We start from the raw sequence: 26,867 nt of genomic DNA on the forward strand, positions 1-26,867 counted from the left end.
AGCACCACCAGAAAGAAAGGGCGGGGGACATCGAGAGGGGGCACAGTCCGAAGAAGATTCAAAGTGCAGTTGTGGGTGGGCAAGCTCTGTGTGCCCCACATATTAGATTTCTGGAACAGAAACCGGAGGCAGGTGGAGGACGGACGAACAAGCCGTAGGGTCTGAACCGGCTCAGGCCCCAGCATGAAGGTGTATTGGGCATAAGCTGAGGACCGACAGGGTTTCGGTTTCTCTTGCAGCATGACCCGTTCTACAAATGTCTTTGTTTGCACTGTGTGGCTATCTGGTTTCAGTGGGTCGCGTTTACTGGCAGTTATTTTCCCGGTTAAAAAAGGAAGCGCACAAACGTAAGCCTTTAAAAAATAACAATAATAATAATAATAAGCGGGGGGAGGGCAGGGCAGACAGGAATCCCGTCTCTTCTACGGCCCGGGCGCCTCCTAGAACTTGCTCCATTCTCTCTGGCGAGCGGCGTGGGCTGGGCGGGAGGCGTCATTTGGGGAGGCCTCGGAACCGAAGAGGCGGAGCCCGTTGCTGCCTGTGCTTCGGGATGGCTGCCCGGGAGGTAGAGGGCGGCCCAAGCCCACCATCCCGTGTCCAGTCAGGTAGGAGGGTGGGCCGAGAATGGCAAGAGCTGGGTCTTGGGGGCGATGTCCGAAAGTGGGGGAGAGACGAGAGGCTGGAGTTCTGGTTCTTCTACTTTCACTTCTAGCGTAGGGCGCGGCGGGAGTTTCAGTTGAGAGCCGTCCGGTGCTGCTTAATAAAGTGTTGGGGTTTAAGCCTGCTGAGAAGCCTCTTTCTCTCTGGCCTGGTGGCCCCGTTCGTTTGTTGCAGCAAAAACCCTGGTCCTGTGACACCCTTCCTGCTGCCTAACACATCGGTTGCTTTTTGCAGCTTAGTTCATGGGAAAGAGTGTGGGCTGGAACCCACAAAAGGCCCCTTCATCACGCCCCGCGACTTCTATCTATGCAGTTGTTCCGGACCACTGGAAGATGCTCCTGATCGCGCCAGCTGCTTCGGCAAGCTAAGATGCCCGGGCAGAGCAAACAACAGAAAGTCTTGTGTGGCACTTTAGAAACCGCGCCGCCAAGGTTCTTGTAGCAACCCCTTCTGAAAAAGCGCGGGGGGGGGGGTGAGTTGCCACACTAACCGTGGCGGCATTTAAAGTGCCACACACAAGACTCTTCTGGTATCTCAGCCTGGTGGTGGCTATCAGGAGCATCTTCCCGTGGCCCAGAATAATTGCATAGAAGCCGCGGGACATGATGACAGGAAAGCCGGCCCGACCTCACCCCCCCACTCAGGGGACAGCTACTCCTTCCTGATTTCCCTAAAAAAGGAAAGGTTTTTGGTTTTTCCCCCAAATGGCCAATGACGCACATTAGAACAAGTTTGGTCAGCCTGAGGCTCTGCAGCTGATGTTGGACTACAACTCCCACCATTTCCCGCTGCAGTTCATTGTAGCAGAGAGTAATGGGAGTTGTAGTCCAAAAACCGCTGGCGAGCCTCAGGTTGGCTACCTCTGCATTACAACAAGGAGGCCTGATTGCTTACCAAATAGCCAAACAGATATTGCACTAGACTGAAGGATAAATGTAACCAGGCAGGAACATAGGAAGCTGCCTGATACAGAGTCAGTCCATTGGGCTCAGTGTTGTCTACACTTACTGGCAGCAGCTCTCCAAGGGTTCAGGCAGGAGTCTCTCCCAGCCCCAGGGATGGATCCTGGGACCTGCTGCTTGTGCAACAGATGCTCTACCACTGAGGTATGTGGGTGTTCCTGATTGAATCTCCCAACTTAATTTTATTTTCATAAAAGTGGCTTCAGGGACCCCTGATTTGGATAAGGATGGCAGTATGGGGTAATCTAACCATTCCCCACTATGCCAATTCTCCCAGGGAAACTGCTGCGCGCGCACACACACACACACACACACACACACCCTGCTTCTACTAGCCACTGAGGAGGAAGCATACAAGCAACGCTGAATGTATTTTCAAGTGCCTGTTGGAATGCCCTGAGATTTCAGAAGCAGAACATCACATATATTATCCAGTGATCCAAGAGCTTTGTGAGGTAGGCCAGTATTAATGGTGGTTATGCTGCACTTGTGGGTAGGATGTGGTCCCCTTCCACCATGGCTGTTTGGTATCATTCCTTTGAGTATATCCCTGAAATAGTTTCCCTACACAGGTCTATGGCCTCTAAACTTATACTGCATGGCATGGCTGGGGTGTGTGGGGTGTGGAGGTTTTGATTTATTCCGTTCCAAAGTATATGGAAGGGAGACAATGGTGTTGAGAGCCAGGACCTCTGGGGTCTCTAGGCTGGAGGGATAGCACAGGGCTTACCAACCTGTGGTACCCAAGTTGTTGCTGGACTACAGTTCCCATCACCTCCATCCACAATTAATTAGAGTTAAGGATGATAGGAGGAGTTGTGGCTCAGCAGCATCTGGAGTGCCACAGGCTGGGAACCGCCCCCCACCCCCCCCCCCCGCCGCCAGGATAGCAGGAAAGAGAGAACTATCAGGTCCTCTGAGAACAGAATCTTGGGATGTGATAAAAATCAAACTCCTTGTCCTCTCTTTCTCATCCAGCAATTTCTGAAAATCTCCCGTACATTCTTCGCATCGGAAAAGCCCTGCTTCTTGGGTAGGTAACATCTGCAGTCTAAAGGTAAAGTGTTCCGTTGAGTCGGTGTCGACTCCTGGCGACCACAGAGCCCTGTGTTTTTTCTTCGGTAGAATACAGGGGGGGTTGACCATTGCCACCTCCCACACAGTATGACATGATGCCTTTCAGCATCTTCCTATATTGCTACTGCCCAATATAGGTGTTCCCTATAGTCTGGGGAACATACCACTGGGGATTTGAACTGGCAGCCTCATGCTTGCTAGGCAAGACATTTCCCCGCTGCACCATTAGGTGGCTCCGAAGCCTACAAGTGCTATTTATTAACTGTATTTTTATCCTAACTTTCATCTTAAGGCAGGGGCTCCCAACCTTGGGTTCCTGATATTACTGGACTACAACTCCCATCAAAGGAAAGATGGGAGTTGTAGTCTAACAGCATCTGGGGAATCAAGGTTAGATAAGGAGTGTAGGGTGGCACACATGGTTCTCTTCTCCCCCCCCACCCTTTTCCTCACAACAACCCTGTGAGGTAGGGTAGGCTGAGAGAGAACAGTAGTGATATCCTGGAATTTTCTGCCACAAGATGTGATGACTCTCTTTTGTGCTAACTATAATCTGGGGGCAATGCTGCTAGAGACAAACTGAAGTCGTGTTTCCCACCTAGAGGTCTGAAAGTCAACACTTATGAAATCAGGCTGCTGCGTTTGAGGGCTTGGGCTACTCCTCTGTTTTATTGGGTTGTGCCAGACATCTATAAGTGGTCACAAACACACACATAAGTGGTCACAAACACACACATATGAGTTTGGGCTCTCTTGTGGAGGCGGTAATGTGTAATGTGTGTGTGTGGGGGGGGCACTTTGCAGCTCTCTGACTGTCGTGGTGGGGAATAGAAGAGTTGTGCTGGCAGGGCATTAGGCCGCTCCAGGGGAAGGGATCTTAGCGATCTCGTTACTGTTTCCACTTCTGGCTGCCCTGTCAGCTCTCAGGTCTTGGGGAGCAGTTCCAGCTACCCACAGAGCCTAGCAATGCTCCCCTGTAATGCTAGGTTGGTTCAGAATAAGAACAAAATCATCCATGACTTGATTGTGGACGAGGGTGCCAACCTGGCCTGTATAACTGAGATCTGGTTGCGGGAGGCAAGTTTGGGCCCAGCATCTCCCGCCAGGATATTCTGTTGTGGAGCAGGTTAGGGGAAGTGGGCAGAAAGCGGGTGGAGTGGTTGTGGTCCAGAAGAATAACATCTCCCTTAGCTGGGTCCCTGTGAGACAGTTGACTTATATTGAGTGTGTATTTCTTAGGCTCGGGACTAGAGATAGATTAGGGATTCTGCTCGTGTACCTTCTACACCCCTGCCCAACTGATGGAGTTGGTGTCTGAGTTGGTTCTGGAGTCACCTAGAATTTTAGTGTCGGGGGATTTCAGTGTCCACTTTGGGGCTGGCTTGTCTGGTGCAGCTCAGGAGTTCATAGCGGACATGGCAATTATGGGCCTATCCCAATTAATTTCAGGTCCAACACATGTTGCCGGCCACACACTTGATTTGGTCTTTTGTTCAGATCGTGGCGAGTGGGGGTGTTCCATGGGTTGGGGATCCTGTAGTTTCCCTGTTGTCATGGATGGACCACCACCTGGTTAAGGTTGGTTTCACAGTCACAATTCACCCCTGCAGGAGTGCTGAACCTGTTAGAATGGTCCACCCAAGAAGGCTGTTGGATCCAGTAGGATTCAAAAAAACCTTGGAGGGTTTTAGTGTTGGTTCTGCTGGTGATTCTGTTGATGCCTTGGTGGGTCCCTGGAAGAGGAAGCTCACCAGGGCAGTAGACACAATCATTCCTAAGCGTCCCCTCCGAACTGCTTCACAGATGAACCCATGGTATTCAGAAGACTTACAGGGACTGAAGCAGCAAGGTAGGCATGACTGGAATGCAAGTGGAGGAGAACCTGGCTCAAATCTGACAAGACGCAGCATAAGAGCCCATCTGAAGGCCTATGCGGTGGCAGTGCATGCAACAAAGAAGAAATTTTGGTCTGTGCACATTGTGTTATCCCGGGTTGGAGGAAACAGCTTATCTAGATTTATTCCAGATTTGCTTTAGAGCTGGCAGTGGGGTTGAGACAGCCTCGGTCAGCCCGATGGATGACCTCTGCCAGGGAATCGACAGAGGGAGTGTGACTCTGCTGGTTCTTTTGGATCTCTCAGTGGCTTTTGATACCAGCAGCCATGGTATCCTTCTGGATCACCTAGGAGAGTTGGGGATAGGAGGAACAGCTTCACACTGGTTCCGCTCCTTTCTCTCTGGTAGATTCCAGATGGTGGCGCTTGGTGATAGTTGCTCTTCCAAAAGGAGCTATTATCATTATTTAACATATTTGTATACCGCTCACTGTCAACATCTCTAGGCAGTTTACAGCAATAAAACATGGAGTCACTCAGGGCTCCATTCTGTCACCAATGCTTTTTTAATATCCAAATGAAACTGCTGGGTGAGGTCATCAGGGGATTTGGTGCAGGCCAGGGTATTATCATTATGCTGATGACACCCAAATCTATTTCCCCTTAACATCATCAGGAAATGGCATTCACACTAAATGCCTGCCTACAGGCAGTAATGGGCTGGATGAGGGATAACAAATTGAAGCTGAATCCAAGCAAGACAGAGGTGCTTATCGTGGGGGATCGGAATTGTGGGATAGATCTTCCTGTATTGGATGGGGTTACAGTCCCCTAGAAGGAACAGGTACACAGTTTGAGGGTGCTCTTAGATCCAGGCCTCACTCTGGTATCTCAGGTGGAGGCTATGGCTAGGAGTGCCTTTTATCAGCTTACGCTGATTCAACAGCTGTGTCCATTCCTTCAAGAGAATGGTCTCAAAACAGTTATGCATCAGCTGGTAACCTCCAGACTTGACTATTGCAATGTGCTCTACATTGGTCTGCCTTTGTACCTGTATGTAGTTCAGAAACTTTAGTCAGTTCAAAATGTGGCAGCCAGATTGGTCTCTGGGGTAACCCCGAGAGAATATATTATGCCTGTACTTACAGTAAACAGCTGCACTGGCTGCCGATACATTTCTAGGCAAAATACAAAGTATTGGTTATTACCTTTAAAGCCCTGAATGGCTTAGGTCCAGGTTACCTTAGAGAGCGCCTTCTTCTGTATAATCGCCACTGCATGTAGAGATCATCTGGAGAGGTCCATCTCTTCTGGCGGGACTGGATTTACTCTGTAGCTGCTCCTGGGTTGTGGAATGCACTCCCCGTAGAAATTCATGGTTAAGAATAATTACTGGCTTTTAAGAGAGCCCTTCAAACCTATTTTTTTGGTCTGGTTTTCCAGAGTTTTAAAATTGTTTTAACTGTTTTAAACTGTGTTTGAATTGTTTAGATCTTATGGTTTTAAGTTTGATTTTTAAATGATTATATTTTGTTTTGATCTTGTAAACTGCCCAGAGCTATTTGATGTATAGAAATGTAATAACAAAAACCCCCACAAACAAATCAATATGCACTAAGCTTCCCTTTTTCAGAGTACCCCATTTAATGCACCTCTGCCCTTCTCTTAAAGGTTCATAAAGTCTCTCTGGCAGAAATTCGGAGGTCAACATGCAGCCACAGGGGAACAACTAGGTGGGGAAAACACACTTACGGAGCAACTGGATGGGGAAGACATACCAGATTCACCCCAGATCACTTCACTGCGGGAATGGATGCTCCGTATATGGCAGGAACTCAGCAATGAGCCGGAAATCAACAGGTAAAAATGTGCTCTGCTGAATCAGGCCCAAGGCCCATCTAGTCCAGCATCCTCTTTCACACAGTGGCTAACCAGATGCTCCTGGGAAGCCCACAGGCAAGAGGTGAGGGCATGCCCTCTCTTCTGCTGTTACTCCCCTGCAACTGGTATTTAGAGGCATCCTGCCTCTGAGGCTGAAGGTGGCCTTCGCCCACAGACCTAGTAGCCATTGATAGACCTGTCCTCTGTGAATTTATCTAAACCCCTCTTAAAGCCATCCAGGTTGTTGGCTGTCACCACGTCTTGTGGCAGAGAATTCCAGAGGTTAATTATGCATTGTGTGAAAAAGTACTTCCTTTTGCCAGTCCTAAATGTCTTGGCAATCGGTTTCATAGGATGACCCCTGGTAGGGATGTGCATGGAACCAGGCAGGGGTGGCTTGAGGGGGTGGGGGCTCTCGCTTTAAGGGCGGAGCAGGGTGCACTTACCCCTTCCCCCCACCAGTGCTTGGTTTTGGTAAAAGCCTTTGGGGTGGCAGTGTATCTCCCTGTCGCTCCTTCCTCCTCTTTGGCCAGAAGTATCGCACACGCACTCGCGCACATTGCGATCGCGTGTGTGTGCCTGATACTTCCGGCCACTTCTGGCCAAAGAGGAGGGGAGGGGAGGCAGGGAGGTACACTGCCACTCCAAAGACTTTTACCAAAACCGAGCGCTGGTGGGGGGAAAGCAAGGGGAGGAGTAACTGCATCCTCCACTGCCCTTAAAGCGAGACACGCCCCCCACACACCTTTGAACCTCGAACCCACTCAGTGTTCGAACCTGTTCAGAGGCTCATTTTTGGAAAACACCTTATATATGGATGGCACTATATAAATAATAATGATAGTTATGCCTTACCTGTAAGAGATTCTGAGTATGCACACTTGTTTTGTCAATTTAAAATACTCTGGCCAAGTTAAATTAAATTAATTAATTAATTAATTAATTAATTAAATTAATTAACGTCTTTATCCCCACTCCTCCAATACACTATTGCTCAGGGTGGCTCACAACATTAAAAAAGATACAATATGAAATAAGACTAATAAAGTTAACTACATTTAAGTTAAACAAGTTAAGCCATACGGTAACTGTGATTTCCTGTTTCACATATAACTACTACAACTAAAATACTATAGATGTGCTTGGAGCCTTGGATGTGCTCTTCATGCATAAGAGAAGGAGAGTGAAAGATTTTGCTTTCACTTTAAGAACATGGTTCCACATTATGTACAAACTCAGAGAACAGCCATTTGTTAACTCTCTAGGCTTAGAACAAGCCGGGATATCAAGCCATGGTTTGATCTTGGTTTCATATCCTGGTTTGTTCTAAATCAAGGGCAGGTTCAAATGGCCATTCTCTGAGTTTGTACATAATGTGGAACCATGGTTTGTTCTTAAAGTGAAAGCAAAATATTATCATTTTAAATGACAGAAAAGGCTTTCACTCTCCTCTGCTTGAGCATGAGCCAGTGGCTCCCTATTCCCATGAGAATGGCTCCCCAGGGTCATTCTCATCATGGGAGACCATGTTTCCAATATGTCTTTTCCAGGCCATTGGCAAACCACATGGATTTTAGTCAAAGACAATCAATTCAAGGGCAAACACGTACACAACTATATTAAATTTCCTTAAATAAGGGTCAGCTCTACTAGATCTTCTTAAATATGGGTCACCCCACTCTGCCTGTTGATGCCACTCTCTCCTTGCAGCATGGTACAAAGTGTCGCTGGTGAAGACCCACTCAGAGCGCTGGCTGAAGTCTCTGAGCACACGTTTGCCACTGGGATCAACTGGGGCCGGATCGTCACTTTCTTCTATTTTACATACAGAGTAATTGCCCAGGTACAAATGGGGAGACAGGATGCACTGTCCCTCTGGAAGGGGAGCTTTCTTAACCATGAACAGGAATTATCTGATGGATATTTGAATGTGGTTGTGCTCTTTATTCCAGCACTGTCTTCTAGGAGCAGGCTAAAAATTTAGAGGCCTGCTGGGCCCAGTTAAACTGGGGGATATTTAGGCCATCGAGTTGCTGTCTGTCAGCCACAAAACTCATGCGAATAACTTGGGCCATATCCTTTTGTGCCTAACCTACCTCACAGGGTTGTTGTGAGGATAAAATGGGGAAACATCAGCTGCCCTGAAGGGCGAGGTTCAAAAGTGATTGACTAAATAAATATGTAGACCAGAGGGCTAACCCTCAGAGGGAGGGTTTCTATCTGAAGAGAAATCTTCAACTTGATTAGGATCTTGGGCCTAACTCTCCAGGACAATTTGATTTCAATAGGGCTATTCAGGAGTATTTTAGTTTGGATGTCAGCCCATTTTTAAAAGTTTTTTCACAAGGGTAAAAAATCCCAACCCTTTTTTTCTTTAAATGTACCATTGTACCATTTCCCCCCACCCCCTACATACTTAATCCATCTGATCAAGTGGGCTCCAGCACACACAATCTTACGGTATACTGCATTGGTTTTTCTTTTAAGTGCCCTTTGATTGGACTTTTTCTCAGTGCTCTTCTGATTCTCTTTCTTTCCCTACCTTTAGTCTAGTCCCGACTGGTTCTCTCGTGTGATTGATTGGGCCATGGGCTTCTTACAAGAGCGCCTGGCTGTCTGGATCGAGCAGCAGGGAGGCTGGGTGAGTGTGGTGCATCTGCGTGGCGGCTCTGGGCCAGTTCAGACATACACAGGCATGCGAGCAGATCAGGGTCATGCCGAGAGTACCCCTGTCCTGATGTCACTGGAGGATGGCGTTGTTAAAGGAAGTCACTCCCGCTGTGTGTTTATTGCTAGCAATAATGTCCTGATGCACTGTCAGGGGCAGGCATCCCTTCACTATGTGAGGATGCAGTTAAATCCCTGTAAAGCAGGGTTTTGGAATGCACATAGATGGGCGATTCAGATGAATACCCCCCTCACACAATTAAGGGACATCCTCTGGTGACACCAGAGTAGGCTCTCTCCGCATGACTTCATTCTGCTCATGCATTGTGTGTTTGTGTGTGTGTGTGTATTTTACATATATATTCTGCTCTTTCTCCAAGGAGCCCAGAGCAGTGAAAATAGTTAAGTTTCTCTTCACAACAACCCACCCTGTGAAGGAGGTTAGGCTGAGAGGGAAGTGACTGGCCCAGAGTCACCCAGCAAGTATCATGGCTGAATGGGGATTTGAACTCGGGTCTCCCTGGTCTTAGTCCAGCACTCTAACCACTACACCACACTGGCTCACCAACAAAGTGAGCGTTGCAGCTGTTGCTTGTCCAAAATGGCCGTTGGTGGTTCAGTAAGAAGGGAGTGCACCTTATTGGGTTAAAAACAATTTAAGTAGGCAGAAAGACTCTTCTTCTGTCCTTCCGAAAAAGAGTACTCTCGATTCCCATTGACTGAAACTGGCTTTTAAATTACCCCTTAGCAGCGCTCCCTGTAACAAGGATTCAAAGATGTTGTTGACTAAAACTCCTAACATCCCCATCTGCAATAGCCTTTGGCTGGGGATGCTGGGAGTTGTAGTCAGCAACATCTGTTACAGGGGACACTGCCCCATAATAATGATTCTGTTTGGAGGTTTGCATTTGCCTATTTTGTGCTGGAAAGCTGCTAGAGCCCATAGAGCACTTTGGAGCCTTTAAAACCATTTGTAATCATTTCCCAACAGATCCAACTGGGGGCAGACTCACCATATCTGTCACATAAGGATGAATCTCCACAGCTCTTTTGAGACACTGCAAATTGTCTACTCTTTCCAGGGAATCTCAGTCATTTCAGAACATTACTGTTCCATCGACAACCCACATTCTGTAAAGCCAAGTTGTGTCCATATGTGGAGAACTTAGGACAGTCCCTGCTGCAGGCCTGCATTAAGAGACCTGCCAGGGAGCCATATGAAAACCCTGTTAATAAACAGGAGCCTGAATTCAGTCAGCAGAGTTCAGCAGACAACATAGATGTGTTTCCCCCAAACCCTGAGGCTGTGGTACCTCCTAGATGGGAAGACACCTCTCCCTTCCACACAACCCCCAGGTCCCTGCAGAAATATCTTTGAATCAATTTTAATGTTGCTTTGGCAACATTTGTATCCTTTTGCCCTGCTAATGTAATATCAGTATCAGTTATTTGTCTCAATGTCTCCGTTCTTGCTATTGTCTCAATTCTTGCTATTGCTTTGCAGACTGCTATGTTTCGCTACAACCCTTTTTCAAGATAGAGGAGAGAGATTGTGGAACATCACCAACATTACATTCTAGTGCATTTGCACGCCTGGGAGGATAGACTGTTACTGGAGACACCTGGGTTGAAATCCCTGTTGGCCACAAAGTCTCTATCTCTCAGCCTAACTTACATGGTTTTTGTGAGGACAAAATGAAGGGAAGAATCATGTATACTGGGAAATGTGTGATTTTTATTTTTTTTTTAAAGTTAAATACAAAAAATATCTTGATATCCTTCAGAGGCATTTTGCTCTTCCCTGACCAAAATAATAAATTGTGAAACTTTCATCTTGAGAGCAGGGGCGTAGCAAGGTTGGAGTGGGCCCAGAGACAAGATTTTAAAATATTCCCCTCTCACTGAAGCTCAGCTCATGAAGTAAAGAAATCTTAAATGAGGCTGAATAGTGGTTAAAAAAGCATAGTAAAATTGTGGATGATGCAAGTCATTTAATGGTACTAGAGAAAGACATGCTGTTCTGGTAGCTCCAGGTCTTAACACTCACATCAGTTTTGGAGTATGAATACAACTGAAGGAAGCCCAGGTGGGTACGTGGCTGGGGGAGTTAGGCATGTGACTTGCCTCGGGGGGGGGGGGCTTGTGCATTGGGCCCCCAGATAACTGTCTCCCCTTGCCTTGTTATAGTTACACCCCTGCTTGAGAGTCAGTTTGGTGTAGAACATAGCACACCGGACACGCAGCCCTGCCCAACCTACCTCTCAGGGTTGTTGTGAGGTTCAAACAGGATAACTATTCTGCAGTTCAGTAGATGTTTAAAACTGGAGGCACCAGAACCAAATGAGATCTTCAGAAGAGTATTAATTGGCCCTCAAAAGTGAAAGAAGTGTGAAGAAGGGACTGACAGCTGTGGTGTGGGTCTTCTTGGCAGACCACTCTGTGGGAGATGTTAGAAGCAAGTTCCTCCCATGCACCCACAACCCTCTTCAAAGTGACCCTCCTAGAAAACGACGTTTTGACCAGGGTTCCTATATCCTATAATTCTGCATGCACACACACATGTCCCACAAATCTTTGACCTGTTCTTCATTGGCTTTGGAGGGGGCAGGAGAGATGCAAAACTTCTGAGTGGGAACTCAGGCATAAATAAATAGGGTAATTTCCAGTCCTTGACTGGGAAATCATGGGCTGGACTTTTAAAACCTCCCAGCCAGTGAAAGAGGATGCTTCTCCTGGTCCCCACTCAGGCCTCTCACCTGCTCTCTTCTCCAGCTTGCTATGGGGCAAAATGAGGGCCCAAAATTACAGCTCTGTTTGCTAAAGCAGGCAACACAAGGTAAAGGTAAAGTGTGCCATCGAGTTGGTTTCGACTCCTGGTGAACACAGAGCCCTGTGGTTGTCTTTTGGTAGTTTACCATTGCCTCCTCCTGCGCAGTATGAGATGATGCCTTTCAGCATCTTCCTATATCGCTGCTCCCCGATACCAGCAAGGATTCGAACCGGCAACCTTTGGCTTGATAATCAAGTCATTTCTCCGCTGCGCCATTAGGTGGCTAGGCAACATAAGAGGGTGGGCAAAATACCCAGCAAAGCTGCAAGTAGGGAGGGCTACTGCTGCATCCTCTTTGCCCTATGCCTTTTGGTGGCAGAGGCACAATTCCCACAGCTGGCATTTTTATGTTTTTCTAAGGGGCTTAGACTAATTCATAGGGGCCCGAGTCTATCAATTGCTACTAGTCTTGACAGTCATAGGCTCTCTCCAGGGTCAGAGACAGGATTCCTGAATACCAGTTGCTGGGAAGCAATAGCAGGAGAGGGGGCATGCCTTCATCTCTTGCTTTTGGGCTTCCCAGAGGCATCTTGGTGGGCCACTGTGGGAAACAGGATGCTGGACTAGTTAGGCCTCGTGCCTGAACCAGCAATGTTCTTATCAGGGATGGTGTGTTAAAGATGGGGATTACGGGGTTAATTTAAGACTGAGAACTTCCTTGAGCAAGGATTACTGTGTTTGAAAGATCCAGGCTGTTGCCACTGATCCCGAGGAGCACAGAAGTCATTGAAGAAATATCCCTGGCAAGTTTCCCTCCCTTCTTCCAGTGAAGCCAAAAGGCACCTTTTACCTGTGTGTGAAGGGAGGGCTAAGACCAGAAGGAAGTGGCAAGAGAGTTAAAAAATGACTGACAGCTAGAAAGACAATGTACCAGATTTGGCCTACAGGCACCCATTGGCTGGTCTGCAGCCCACAAAATGCTCCTAATGCAATGGGACCCTCCCTAAATTAAACAGCAGACGGAACATTAGAACAATAGAAACCACCTTGAATCCTATCTATCTATATCAGTCATTATATAAATATCATTAAATAAATAAATTTTCCCATGTGAAGTAACTTGCCTAGTGAGCAAGAGGTTGCCGGTTCAAACCCCCCTGATATGTTTTCCAAACTATGGGAAACACCTATATCGGAAAGCAGCGATATAGGAAGATGCTGAAAGGCATTGTCTCATATTGCGTGGGAGGAGGCAATGGTAAACGCCTCCTGTATTCTACCAAAGAAAACCACAGGGCTCTGTGGTCGCCAGGAGTCCACACCGACTCGACGGCACAACTTTATTTACTCTAACTTTTGGTACCCTGTCAACTATTAACTAAAAGTAAGTAAAGCCGTGCCATTTAAAAACATTTATGCTAGCACATTCAGAAAAAAAGTTTCACTAAGGAAGTGGGAAGAAGTCTGTCAGTCTCTCCCCCCTCCCCGCCTCCCTCCTCAAACAAAGTGATGAGTCCTAGTTATCTGGTAAGTGACCTTCATATGTTCTGTGGTGTTATCTATTTCTCAATGAGTGCTAGTTAAAGAAATCTTGCACCAATCCATGAAACCCATCCTTCTTACCCTAATGTCTCCAGATGTTCCATTGAACCCCAATATTACAAAAGGTTTCAGATGATTGCCTGTAGATCAGGGGTTCTCAAACCTGTGTCCCTAGATGATGTTGGACTACAACTCCCATCTTTACCAGCCACAATGTGTTTGGCCACTGTGGCAGGGGATGATGGGAGCTGTAGTCCAAAACATCTAAGGACCTAGGTCTGAGACCCCTGCTGCAGATGCCTGGTTCATGTAGGAAAATAGTATAAAATTTAAGAGTCTAAGTACCTTTAGTAGTTTGCAATTACACTTTCATGCAGCTGTATCCCTGGAGTATCTGGATGAGGGAATGGCCATCTATTGTGGAGCGTCTGTTTTGCATGCAGAAGGCCCCAGGTTTAATCCCTGGCACCTCTAGGTAGGGCTGCCAAAGATTTCTGCTTGAAACCATGGAGAGCCACTGCCAGTCAGTGTAGTAGACCATGCTGAGCGAGTTGGACCTGACTTCAGTCCCAAGGCTTTCACGGGGGATAGGCAAGTTCCTTGAGGGTATTTAGGGGGATTATTGAATCAACAAACTTTTCATTTGTGTTCATTTGGCTATCTGTCAGATGGATGCTCTGTGTCTCAGCTTGTTCCCAAATTCATTGGCCATGAATAAAAGGGATTGCACACAGTGGTGTAGCAAGGGCATAGGCTGCCCAAGTCCACCACTCCCTAGCTGTACCAGCACACTTCCTACCCTGGTGATGGGCAGCTCCTGCCCCCGATGACAGCATGCTCTTCTGACTGCACTCCAGCCAACTTTGTGCCTTGAACCCCAAGCAGCTGGGAAGCAGCACCAGGCTGCAGGAACATGATGAGCCTCTGGAGATGGGCAGCATGGCATGCTCAGAGGTGCTCTTACCCCTGGACTTCTGAGCCAGTCCAAGGCCTCCACACCCCCTGCCCCCCCCCAAATCCTCTCTAGTCTATCCTGCTAGTGTGGTTGCACTGCGCCTGATGACCAAGTGTGACTGTGACCTATGTTGGGTGGCCAAGCATGACTTCTGCTTTAGAGACAAAGCAAGGAGAGGGGAAATATGTGGGATGGGAATATGTTAGTTGCATCTTGAAATGTGTCTGCTAATGCATATTGGCGTAAATATACCTGTTTTATATTCTTACAGTCTTGTGAGTTCAGTTGCTGTTTGTGTCCTCAAGAACCCACGTGTTAAAAATACTGCAGGTGTCACAATATGTGTGTTTGTAGGGGGGATGAGGCTTAACTTGTAGCAGTGGTGGTGGTGGTGGTGCCTCCAAAGGTCTTTAGGTCCAGGCTCCAAAATTACCTAGGTGCACCTCTGGACGTGCTGCATGGGAGGAGAAAGCTAGCTGGAGCAGGCAGCAGGGAGCAAGAGCGCAGAGGAGCGCAGCAGCAAGAGTGGCTGACCCTGGCAAGGGGGGGAGGTGAGCCATGCGGCCCCGGGGGCAGGGCGGCACGTGCCCTTTGGAAGCGTGGGCCCAATAATAGCTCAATAATAGCTCTGCCCCTGATTACGAAGCCCATAGTTATGACAGTAACAGGCCCATCCTGCCTCTGAAACAGGGTTGAACAATTTCAGCCTCTTATTTATTTATTTGACTGATTGATTGATTTATATACCACCCTTTTGATTGATTGATTGATTGATTGATATACCGCCCTTCCAAAATTGCTCAGGGTGGTTGGACTTTTGAAGATGTTGGACTTGGACTCTCATCACCCCATTAGCCAATGTGGTTGGGAATTAAGATGGGAGTTTGGTTCAAAAACAGCCACCTAATGGCGCAGTGGGGAAGCAGCCTGCCTAGAGAGCAGGAGGCTGTTGGTCCAAATCCCCACTGGTGTGTTTCCCCGGATATAGGAAATATTGGGCAGCAGCGATATAGGAAGGTGCTGAAAGGCATAATCGCATACTGTGCGGGAGAAGGCAATGGTAAACCCCTCCTGTATTCTACCAAGAAAACCACAAGGCTCTGTCGTTGCCAGGAGTCGACACCGACTGGATGGCACAATGTTTAGTTCAAAAACAGCGTGAGGGCCAAAGTTGTGGAGCCCAGCTCTTAAAGGAGCCTTGCAAGCAGCTGGGTTCAGGTGAGAGGGGACCTTGTGCCAGACACACACAGGGACTGCCATCTGAATGTTTCTTGCTCTGCTCTTCTCTTCTGCCTCATAGCACTTGGCTCTGGGTCTTTTAAGGCTAAATAGGTAAATTCTGTGGGCAGGCGGAGACACACGTAGGGCAAAGGGAAGGGCTTGCCTGCTCACCTCTGTGCAAGTCCATGGGCTGACCACTGATTAAAACCTTCGTCAGGTTCCTACAAGGCAGAGAAACATTAATATGCTCTTAAACGTTCTGCCATACTCAGCAAAAGCCTCTGTACTGGCTGGGAGATGAAGTCAAAATGGTGGGAAGATTAAGGGTTGTAACCTCAAAGATGGCATCATCGAGTTAAGGCCATAGTCTGACCGCAGGAATGAGAAATCTCTCAAATCAGCAAGCTGCTGGGGCTATTAGTGGCTCTTAATTAGTAATTAATAACTTCCATGCCCCAGGACCTATGTTCTAGGCTTTGCTGACTGAGCAGTTGATAAAAGCAGGCTGATTCAGAAGGTGAAGGCATGCAACCCCAGAAGATCCAGAAGCCCCTCTAGTCTCCCACAGCGATCCAGAATCTGAAAAGGAAGGCTGGGCTATTGAGGATGGAGGGGTATATCTCATATATGAGACTTAAGGGACACAGATCCAGATAGGAAACATGGCACGTCTTCGACCTCCACAAGTTGATGCCAGCTAATCCAGTTTCTGAGTGGAAACATTATCTTGCTGGGGTGTGCCTCACATGAGCCTTGGTGTTAAATTCCACCCCCACTCCTTTCTGCTTCCTGGCCTTCCCCATCATGCTTTATGGCTCTGGATTATGCTGATTCATGGTGATGAAACAACTGAGTCAAGCCTTGTGACCCATCAGTATACCCACAAGCTCATGAAAAAAGAGGCTAGTGAAATGCAGTGGGTTGAGAGGGCAAAGGATGGGTCATGGATGTGGGCTGTGTGCAAAGACAAGCAGCCTGATCTTGAACACGTTTACCTGGCAGTCCATTATAGTTCAGTGCGACTTTTCCCCACTCATGATAAGTATACCTAAGCTGGCATCACATATAATGGTGCCAAGCAAGCAGAGGGGTCATTAGGGGCCTATTTGGCACAGCCCAGGCCCCCAATGAGTTGCTCCAAATCTCATCAGCTGCCTCCTTCCTACATGCTCGCTTCCAGAAAGGAAGTACACCAGCAGAACCACCTGCACAGAGCAGAGGTGAGAGCGCCTAGCCTCCCCTTGTTCTCTGCTGCTTCCAGCTTCATAAGTGCTGGGTGATATTAGAGGCTTTAAGAAACGTGCATAATTATCCTTGGGGTAGGAGCTATGATTGAGTTTAATTACTGTATTTACCTGAACGGAAGACAACTCTGAATTTCGGATGACCCCTTTGAAAAATAAGAGATTAAATACAGGTTATACCTCTATTTACTCAAAAGGAAGAGGACTAAGATGACCCCAACCCCTTTCTAACAAACAATCTGGAAAAACCCTACCCTTGGATTCAGGTAAATATGGTATCAAGGGTGAGGGGGCTGTGGGCCCAGATCTTTTAAGTACTTGCAACGTCCAGTTGGTTCCCACCGAAAACCAACTTCCCGCTGCTGCCACTGCTTCCACATCATGTGAAGCCAGAAGTGTTGCATGGAGAATGTCGGTGACCCAGCTCAGCCTGACATTCTCAAGCCAACTTCAAATATTGGTTAGCGGTGTTGGGTGAATTTTGGGTGAGGTCACTGACATTCTCCACCCAGCATTTCCGGCTTCACGCAACACAGAGGTGGTGGCCGCAGTGAGCGTGCCTAGTTGGCGGGAACTGAAGGTTCTTCCATACTTCCTTGCCACTGTTACATGTGACGCCATCCTCCAGGTTGCAGCCAACCAGGATGAGTCCTCAAATGTTGACCTGGCTTAGTAGCCAGCCAATATTTGCAGTTGTCAGCAACCCTCCCCCACCTTGTGTGAGCTTTCCGGACACAGAAACATGGAGAGGGGAAAACTAGCACAAAACTTGGGGGGGGGGGAGAGCAGGGAATCCTTATTCAGTGATGTAGTTGCCAATTCAGAAGGTCAGGCGCTCTCCATGACTGCCCCATGGCCATGCCCACCCCAACAGCCAGAGAAGTGCTCAGTCCCTGCACGTCCCCCCTCCACTACACCCCTGCTTATAACAGATATCCAGGGAAAGGCAGAGTAGTCAGCGGGTGGATGGTTGCTACTGACAACCAGGTCTGAGGACGGCTAATTGTAACCTTTGTTCTGGGAATGAAGCCTTGTGGGTTAAGAGGAGAAGGCTGGTGGAAATCTGAAGTCTGTGGAAACAGGCCTGAGATCCAAAAGGGAGGCATTCTCCATAACAGAGCACTTGCTTTGCATGCAGAAGGCCCCGGGCTCAGTCTTTGGCACCTCCAGTTAGGAATTAGGTTTGTGATCAAAAATATCTCTGCCTGGAATGTAAGAAAGCTGCTGTCCATCAATATTGACAATATGAACTAGATGATGGACCACTTGTCTGACTCACTGTAAGGAAGCTTCATTTGGTCTGCTACTGGATGTGGTGATGGCCACCAGCTTGGATGGCTTTAAAAAGGGCTTAGATTCATGGAGGACAGGTATCATGGAGGACAATTAATGGAGGACAGGTATCAATGGCTACTAGTCTTTATGGCTATAGGCTGCCTCCAGGCTTAGAGGCAGGATGCCTCTGAATAATACCAGTTGCAGTGGAGCAACTACAGGAGAGGGGATATGACTTCTTGCCTGTGGGCTTCCCAGAGGCATCTGGCGGGTCACTATGGGAAACAGGATGCTGGACTAGATAGGCCTTGCGCCTGATCCAGCAGGGCTATTCTTATGTACATGAAAGTTTTATTAATTTTAATGTGTTTAGGCTGTAATCCTGTGCACAGTTACAGCACTCACTCTTCTGTTTCATTTTTTACTTGAGTGGTTTAACTATGCTTGGGGCTTTAGAAACCTGCCAAATGTGAACATTGATGAGTGCTACAGAACTGTGAGCTGTTACAAGCATTTAATGTTCCCTGAAGGAACAAACATAATGGACTGTTTAAAAAGGCATAATAAAATTATGGCCCCCTTGCCCAAGACACCTGTGTTATATAAGAAACAGTCTGATCCTGTACAGAAGTTAGGCATGCCTAAGCCTGTTAACCTAGTGCGTGTAAGTCAGGCATGTACATTTGCTTGCTCCAAGACTCTGTGTAGCCTCTTGTATCTGAAGAGAGAATTTTATCAGGGGCAGCTTTTCCCATTACCATGGTGCAATGAAGAGAAGAACTACATTGGATAAAATTATCCCCTCTATGCCACTTTCCTAGGGCATGGATGGCAATAAAATAGCCAGCAATTGAAGCCAATGAATACTCCATCGTGGAAGAGAAGGAAGGCCAAAAGGGATAAGACTTGTGGTTTATCTGAGAAAGGACTCAGTTTGAGTACATAGCTACCTAATGGCACAGTGGGGAAATGGTTTGACTAGAAAGCCAGAGGTTGCCGGTTCGAATCCCTGCTGGTATGTTTCCCAGACTAAAAACAAAACACCTATATCGGGCAGCAGTGATACAAGAAGATGCTGAAAGGCATCTCATACTGCACGGGAGAAGATGGCAATGGTAAACCCCTCCTGTATTCTATCAAAGACAACCACAGGGTTCTGTGGTTGTAGGAGTTGACACCAACTCAATGGCACACTTTACTTTACTTACATTTAAAACTGAAGCCTGAAAAGCCAGAGTCCTGGGCACTTTAAGGAGGATCCTGGGGTTCAGTGGGAAATTGGAAAAGGGCTAGCCAGTCTGTAGGTTATTTGAGAGGAAGACTGGCTGGTGGATGAGAACAGGATAACTTGTCTGCTTCTGAGAGAGAGTGAAAAGCATGATTGATAATAGGTTTGAAAACTAGATTTTCCTCAAACTAGGGCTCTTAAACTGGATCTAGGCCAGGAATTTCTAACCTTGGGGTCCCTGATGTTGTTGGACTACCTTCCAGCATCCCCAACCACAATGGCTAAAGGAGGAGAGTTGGTCTTGTGGAAGCAAGCAATGAATGGTCCCCTTTGCTAAGCGGGTCCACCCTGGTTTGCATTTGAATGGGAGATGTGTGAGCACTGTAAGATATTCCCCTCAGGGGATGGGGCCGCTCTGGAAAGAGCACTTGGATGCCAGCATTCAGGAGGTTCCAAGTTCCCTCCCTGGCATCTCCAAGATAGAGCTGAAAGAGATTCCTGCCTGCAGCCTTGGAGAAGCCGCTGCCTGTCTGGGTAGGCAATACTGAGCTAGATGGACCAATGGACTGATTCAGTATATGGCAGCTTCCTATGTTCCTAAAGGGATGATGGGAGACATAGTCCAACATCATCTGGGGACCCAAGATGGCAATGTCTGGTCTCTAGAGATACAGCTGAATGAGAAGGTAGAATACTGAGGTGGTAGAACAGACTGAACCATTCTGGACTATGCGTGGGTGATACTGCTTTAAATAAATACTCCTCCATACTAAAAAAAACCCCACCCCAGTCAATTTAACACATAGGCACAAACTTTCCAGCTTGTTGGCCTAGTTTTCTATTTGCAAGGAGTTGTTAACATGAAAAAGAGTGTTACAAATATAACCTCTCCTGCAGTCTGAAGTGGTGTGCTCCATTCCGTTACCCCTGTTCCCCTCCACCTCCAGTCCTCCTGCCTCATTTGGTCTGGGCTACTACTCACTCAGAGAGCGGTCAAGAAAACACTGGCCCACCCGGCCTTCTCGTGTCGTGATCCAGAAAATCAGCAGCTGTGACTTGGGTGGGGACGCTCTAGCAAAGAACTTAGTGTCCTCCAATGGCCATACGGAAGGACCCCGATGCATTTCAGCAGAAAACCTTTCTCGCAAATACCCTTTTCACCGCCCGGCCCTAGACCTCAACCCAACTTGCCCTCTTATTGCTGCAGATCAAGCTGCTGGAACAGCCGCATTTCAAACTCTGCGGCACACCCCTAGCTGTATTTGTTGAGAGGAAAAAAGCCAGCCCACCCATAGTCATACTGGGCTACCAGCACTTTTTTGTTTGTTTCTTGCAAGGCTTGATGGGCCGCAGAAATCTAACAGGTTAAAACTTCCTCCATGCAGAAAAAACCTCCCCGGCAGCAGAATTTCCGCTGGCCATGCAGCTCGCTTCAACTTGAGAGGGGAAGAGAGACGAAGGAGCAGTCTCAGAAGCCGGGTGTAATCACGTGCGTCGGGCTGAGCCAGGCGCTAGGACGACGCCCGCGTTCCCCTTTGCCCAGGCAGGGCAGGCTCCTCCTCCAGCAAACATTCAGCCCGAGAGAGGGTGGTGGTGACGGGCGGTCATTGGTGGCTGCGCACGTCCCTCTCGCTTGCCCAGCAACGCTATATAAACGACCCGAATCCCTTTGTCTGGCAGAGCCTGGTTCTTGCTTCAACAGTGTTTGAACGGGACCGGTTCCGCCGCCTCTTTGCACCGCCGAGAAGCCGCTTCTGCTTTCTACACCCTCGCTTGATTTGACCCAGAGGGAGACCGACCGCCAGCCAGCCCCAGAGCGAGCCAGCAGCAGCTGCCCTTAGAGCCCGGCAGACCAGACGCCCGTCGGCAGCGCCTCGCCCGCCCCTTCCTCGGCACCACCGCGCTACCCGGAGCCATGGAGTCCCAGGTCCGCCAGAACTACCACCACGACTGCGAAGCTGCCGTGAACCGCATGGTCAACATGGAGCTCTATGCCAGCTACGTCTATCTGTCTATGGTGAGCCTGCGTGTGGGTTTGTACAGAGCGGGTTGGGTTGGGTTGGGTTGGCTGCCTCCAGATCACTGGGCAGCCCTTCCTTTCCTCTCAAAGAACGTGCTTTTCTAACTCACTAGGGTCATTGTTCACCTTGCTAGAAGAACTTCAGAGCCGTCCTGCCTCAAACTCAAAGCACCGCTGGGTCTCCTGCTTCCCTCGCTCCTTAGATTACTGCCCCCGCCTTGGAGAACACACAGTAGATCTGGGGCATCCCAGTTCATTAGCGCTTCTCTCCCTTTTGCAAGATCGAACTTCTCCTTTCAGGAGCCCTATAGCTCCTCCACAAAGAAACCAGTAAGCGGCTGCTTCCTAAAATATTCTAACATCTGGCTTCTAACATCTCTCCCCGCCTCCCACTTGACTTTAATGATTGCTTGCTCTGTTAATGCCTGCCCCATATTCTCCTGTTCTTGCCGGTGGAATAACAAAAGAAACCATAAATCCTAGCTCTTGTCTGCTGCCCATTGTAGTCTTCCCTATCCCAGAGATCTCTGTGGGGGAGAATAGGGGTTGCGTTGTAGCCTGCTTTGGTGCCTGCCTCCCATAGTGGGACCAGGTAGACCAGAAACTATTTGCGTTACCCTTACTCTGCTCTCTAGCAACTTGTCCTGGGTGGATCAACAAATGTGGGCGATCGTGATAAACCACTGGGTTAGGATGATAACCCCCCCCCCCCGTGGTAGTTCTTGCTTTTCTTACCTTATCTTTCCCTGCCCTAAACTCCTCTTCTTCCCTCCCATGTGGGGGGTGGCTGCCCTGAGGCTGTCCAGTGATTAGACTACAACTCCCATCATCCCCAGCTGCATGATTGGAATTGTAGTCCAAAAGCTGGACAGCCTCAGGTCAGCCCTTGCCTTATATTTATAATCTCCACTTTCTACATCTAAAAAGGTGGTGAGAGTGTTCCTGTTCTTCTCCTGCCCATTTATTTTTTACATTCAAATCCTGCTTTTCCTCCAAAGAGCTCAGAGTGGTGTACATGGTTATTTTAGCCACTCTTCCATCATTTTATTTTGTTCTGACTCCCTTCCCCTCCATTTGCCACTTGGGAGTGTGTGTGTGTCTGGATCTTTACAAGGGTATCCTTCTCTTTCACCAAACCCTACTTCCCATCCCTATCATGATCTTGCCTAGACCCCAATTAAGAGTTCTCACCCTAAATGCCTTGAGTTTTATAAGAAAGCTTGGGTATACATTCTTAAAACTTAAATAAGAGGGTGGCTTCTGAAACCAGGGCTGTTGGCCTGAGTGGCTGCTTCTTAGGGTCTCTAGACCAGAAGGCTTACGGAATCCACATCTGTTTGACTAGAACCCTGAGATCCACCAATCGGGAAAGTGCAAGGTGGTTCCAATTGCCTACCACAAGCACAAATCTACTCCTGAGTTGCTACAGATCAGGGAATCTTATGCAAAATCAATCAGTACAGCCAACAAGAGGATGATGTGAAGCGGGGGGGTCTCATGAAGAACTGGGGTGTCCTTTACATGCAGTTTCTGGGCTGGCTCATCTGTACCCTTGCAGTTCTGGCACCTGACTTTGTGGCAGCCACAATATTCCCCCTAGTTTGTCTGCATTGACCCAGTGGTTGAGAGCTAGTGCGGGACTAGAACTGGGGGTATCTGAATTCAAATCCCCATTCAGCCAAGGAACTCACTGGGGGACTAGGGCCAGTCACTTATATCTCGGCCTAACCTATATCACATGGTTGTTGTGCAGATAAACCATAATCATGTACACCAATGTTCCCTCTAAGAGGGATTCCCAGATGTTGTTGACTACAATTCCCATAATCCCCAAGCAAAAGCCATTGCAGCTGGGGATTCTGGGAGTTGTAGTCAACAACATCTGGGAATCCCTCTTAGAGGGAACAATGATGTACACTTTTCTGGGCTCCTCAGAAGAGTGGGGTATAAATGTAAAAACTGACTTCCCCACAATCTGGAGTTCTTTTTTCTACAGAACCATCATGCTTATGTACAACTCAGTATAATGCTTCTGTAACACACTGGCCCTGTACATCCAGATCGTCCTTTTTTCTTCTTCTTTGGGCTCCTTGCTTGTCCAATATTGTGTCTTTCTGCTCTCCCTACAGTCGTCCTACTTTGATCGGGATGATGTTGCTCTTCGACATGTGGCTGAATTTTTCAAGTCGCAATCACATGAGGAACGGGAGCATGCCGAGAAGCTGCTAAAGTTCCAGAACCAGCGTGGCGGCCGTGTCTTCCTGCAGGATATCAAGGTATAAATCTGGGATGGGTAGGAGGAGGGAAGGCTTGATTTCCTGGGTTTGCGATGAGATGTTTGAGTTGTTTATGTCTCAAGACCTGAAGGACACCTTTCTAAGCCTGCAGAGTCCCCCACTCCATTTGGGAGGAGTCTGTCTGAGCAGAGTTATGGACATGTTTTGGGAGATCTGGGTTCAAATCCTACCAGTGTCTCGCCTGGCAGCACTTGCTGTCCCAGGACTAACAGCAGCCCATTCTTGTTATGAAACCTGAACACCCACTTATCTCTACAGAAGCCAGAACGGGATGCTTGGGGCACAACTCTGGATGCCATGGAGGCAGCCCTTCAGCTGGAGAAGAACGTGAACAAGGCCCTGCTGGAGCTTCATCGACTAGCGGGTGACAATGGAGACCCACATGTGAGTATCATGAGAGCTAGTAGGGCTAGGGGTTCTCTCCTGAGATACTACTGTTCCCGGGGAGGAAGGGCACAGGGGCTTCTGTCTTTGGAGCACTGATAGAATAGATGCTACTATGCTATTGTATCAGTGGTCCAGCCATCTCTGCATCCAGTCTCTGACAGTGATGAATTTTGGATGCTATAGTGGAATTTAACTGCTGTTGTCTTAGGCACAACTAGTTGGATGCAGTGTTCTCTCTAAAGTGTGCACACATGCTTGCGCTCACAAGTTTTTGGATGTCCACTCAGATCATTTTAGATCCTGATCAGGTTGAATTAGGAAGGCCCCACTCTGATGCATGTGCATGCACACTGCCTTGATATTGCCACCCAGAACAAAACTCATTGTGTACACAGATGAGAAAATTTAGAGAACACTGGTTGGGTGGAGTGACATTTTTCAAACAAAAGTAGCAAAAGCCATGTTCAAGGCAAGCGCTTACAGGAAACCGTTCTCGCCATGGCCTGTGCACAGGAAGCTGAGTGAGACTGCTTGTCCATCTAGCTCAGTACTGCCTGCTCTTGCTAGCAGGCATCTCTCCCAGCCGTAGCTGGAGATGCCAGGGATTGAACTTGGGACTTTCTACATGCGAAATAGATGCTCTGCCCCAGAATTTCAGCCCAATAAATAGAAGTAGAACAACTTCCCCTATAACTCTCAAGTGAAAGTGGCACTGGAGCAAACCAAAACGTATTCTATAGCAGTAACCTCCGCACCAGACTTCAGTGGGAGAAATAACACTTTCAAGAGTAAATCAGTGGGAAGCAGCGAGTGGGAACATGCATCTTAATTTAGTTGGAGTGGTTTGGGTGTTGTCCTTAAACGTTTAAGTCCTGGTACATCTTGCCCCATTCTGTGTCTCTCCAGATGTGTGACTTCTTGGAATCTGAATACCTTGAGGAGCAAGTGAAAGCAATCAAAGTCTTGGGCGACTACATCACCAATCTCCGGCGGCTGGGGGCAAGCCAGGGTGGGCTTGGAGAATATCTCTTTGACAAGCACACCTTGGGAAAGAGCAGCAGCTGAGTGTGTCCACGTCCCTCTTGGGAGCACCCCCTCCGTGAACCCACAGAAATCTACCCACTTCCATCACCATTGCTGTACCCCACTAAAGGGGGTTGTACCTGCCATTTTTCCACTGGCATGTTTCCAATAAACAAGGGTTCACCCCTTTTTTAAAGCTCATCTTGTGTTTTTTCTGCATTTCTTTAAGGGTCAAGGTACACTTACTACCTCCAAGCAAGGCCTTTTGTAAGACTTATGGATGAGAAATAGTTCTGCCTGGAGACAAACTCTTATAGTTCTCCTTGGCGGTCGAGAAGAAGGAGTGCACTAGTTATGAAGATGTACTCGTGAGCACAGGCTGGCTGGGCCTGGCTTTGTGAAATGGGATGGGGCAATGCCTCGGGCTTGGTCTATCTGTGCAGCAATAGAGGTGGCAGTCACCCCTGTACCACAGGGGTGTGTCATGCTTCTAGATCAGTGTTTCTCAATGTTTTTGGAGTCATGGACCAGTACATTCTTTGTGTGCAGTTTCCCGGACCAGCAGTCAGTAAAGGGGTTGGGGGGCCCCCCCTTGCCCCCACCCCCAAAACAATTTCAAGCTGGGGGGCAGACCGCTGCTGGGAGCTCTCCAGAGCTCATTTCTAGGCAGGCAACCTTTGCAGCTGAGATAACACTGATTTAGCTTCTTCAAAATGAATGTTATCCCAGCAGTGAGGGCTGCCTGCCTAGAAACGAGCAACGGAGGCCCCCACCAGCTCAAAATTGTTTTGTGGGGGGATTAATTCCTCATGGACTGGCACTGGTCCATGGATTGGTGGTTGAGAAACACTGTTCTAGATGCTGCCTGTGCAGAGAGAGTGGGGGAAGAATGCTCTCTACAAAGAAAAACTAGCACCGTGACTGGGACAGTCTGTTTTCTCCCTGAGATTCTAGCAGGCTGTGACAAACTTATTTGGATCTAGGAACCAGCCCAAAAATCAAGAGCCATTCAATGCCCATTTGACAAAATTAGCAGACTTAACAATGGACACTGCGGAGGGGAACCGGGCTGGCTGGGACAAATTCATTTTTTTCATTTATTTAGGGTCAACGACCAAATAAAAAGATTTTTCTTCTATTGGAAGAACTCTGCCTCTGAATATACTAATCTAGGCACCTGGTACTGAGATTTGTCTGGGACAAATGCCCTGTACTATGGGTTTTTATTTCCAGGAAGTCTGGCTTGTGTTTTGAATGATTCCTGTGTGTCTTGTTTAAAAAAACAAAAAACACCCACCACTTTCTGCTGCGTCTGTAAGCTAGGCCATGTTGACTCCTATTCTTCAGGCAATAAGTCACTGTAAGCACAGTAGCAATGTAAGAACTTTGCTGGACCAAAGGCTTATCTAGTTCAGCATTGTGTTTCCCACAGTAGCCAACCAGATGCCTGGGGAGCGGAGCCCATGAGCAGGAGATGCAAGGCAGACACCCTCTCTTGCCATTACTCTGCTGAAGCTGGTACCCTGAGGCATACTACTCCTGACCCTGGGGGTGGCATATAGCCATCCCAAGGTAGCACCCATGAATAGACTCATCCTCCTGTGAAGCTGACTGATCCCCTTCTTAAGCTAGTGACCATTACCACATCTTGTGGCAGTGAATTCTACAGATTCATCTTCCATTGTGTGAAGCAGGATGCACACTCTGCCTGCCCTACATCACCTGCCATCCAGTTTCATTGGATTATACCTGCTTTTACTCTTGAAAGAGGGAAAATCCTTTTTTCTAAACCAAAATGTCCCAAAACAACAACCCCCCTTTTT

The 26,867-nt window shown here is 48.0% G+C and overlaps 2 protein-coding genes across 3 annotated transcripts; both read left to right on the forward strand.

The window, feature by feature from the left end:
* Nucleotides 1-26: 26 nt before the first annotated feature.
* LOC128331435 (apoptosis regulator BAX-like) lies at nucleotides 27-10,863 on the forward strand. Of its 2 annotated transcripts, none has more exons than XM_053264843.1 (6): nucleotides 27-347; nucleotides 2,601-2,655; nucleotides 6,206-6,394; nucleotides 8,126-8,258; nucleotides 8,964-9,056; nucleotides 10,587-10,863. In XM_053264843.1, the coding sequence occupies exons 1-6, from the start codon at nucleotides 257-259 to the stop codon at nucleotides 10,620-10,622; spliced, it is 597 nt and encodes a 198-aa protein (XP_053120818.1). In that variant the 5' UTR covers nucleotides 27-256; the 3' UTR covers nucleotides 10,623-10,863. The 2 variants fall into 2 exon arrangements, with proteins under 2 accessions (XP_053120818.1, XP_053120819.1); XM_053264844.1 differs by lacking the exon at nucleotides 27-347 and adding an exon at nucleotides 492-605.
* A 10,104-nt stretch (nucleotides 10,864-20,967) lies between these two features.
* LOC128332076 (ferritin heavy chain A-like) lies at nucleotides 20,968-25,245 on the forward strand. Its single transcript, XM_053266334.1, has 4 exons — nucleotides 20,968-21,334; nucleotides 23,467-23,613; nucleotides 23,893-24,018; nucleotides 24,928-25,245. The coding sequence occupies exons 1-4, from the start codon at nucleotides 21,233-21,235 to the stop codon at nucleotides 25,084-25,086; spliced, it is 534 nt and encodes a 177-aa protein (XP_053122309.1). The 5' UTR covers nucleotides 20,968-21,232; the 3' UTR covers nucleotides 25,087-25,245.
* The last annotated feature ends 1,622 nt before the right edge of the window (nucleotides 25,246-26,867 follow it).

Source organism: Hemicordylus capensis, chromosome 6 (genome assembly GCF_027244095.1).
Source record: "Hemicordylus capensis ecotype Gifberg chromosome 6, rHemCap1.1.pri, whole genome shotgun sequence".
In the NCBI taxonomy this organism is placed as follows: domain Eukaryota; kingdom Metazoa; phylum Chordata; class Lepidosauria; order Squamata; family Cordylidae; genus Hemicordylus; species Hemicordylus capensis.

Bases quoted from the DNA above. Each gene is read 5' to 3' on its own strand.
- LOC128331435 (XM_053264843.1), top strand. From the start codon at position 257: ATGTCTTTGTTTGCACTGTGTGGCTATCTGGTTTCAGTGGGTCGCGTT. The intron at 6,395-8,125 runs GTAAAAATGTGC...CTCTCCTTGCAG, and splicing joins AATGAGCCGGAAATCAACAG to CATGGTACAAAGTGTCGCTG. The intron at 8,259-8,963 runs GTACAAATGGGG...CCCTACCTTTAG, and splicing joins CATACAGAGTAATTGCCCAG to TCTAGTCCCGACTGGTTCTC.
- LOC128332076 (XM_053266334.1), top strand. From the start codon at position 21,233: ATGGAGTCCCAGGTCCGCCAGAACTACCACCACGACTGCGAAGCTGCC. The intron at 21,335-23,466 runs GTGAGCCTGCGT...CTCTCCCTACAG, and splicing joins GCTACGTCTATCTGTCTATG to TCGTCCTACTTTGATCGGGA. The intron at 24,019-24,927 runs GTGAGTATCATG...GTGTCTCTCCAG, and splicing joins GTGACAATGGAGACCCACAT to ATGTGTGACTTCTTGGAATC.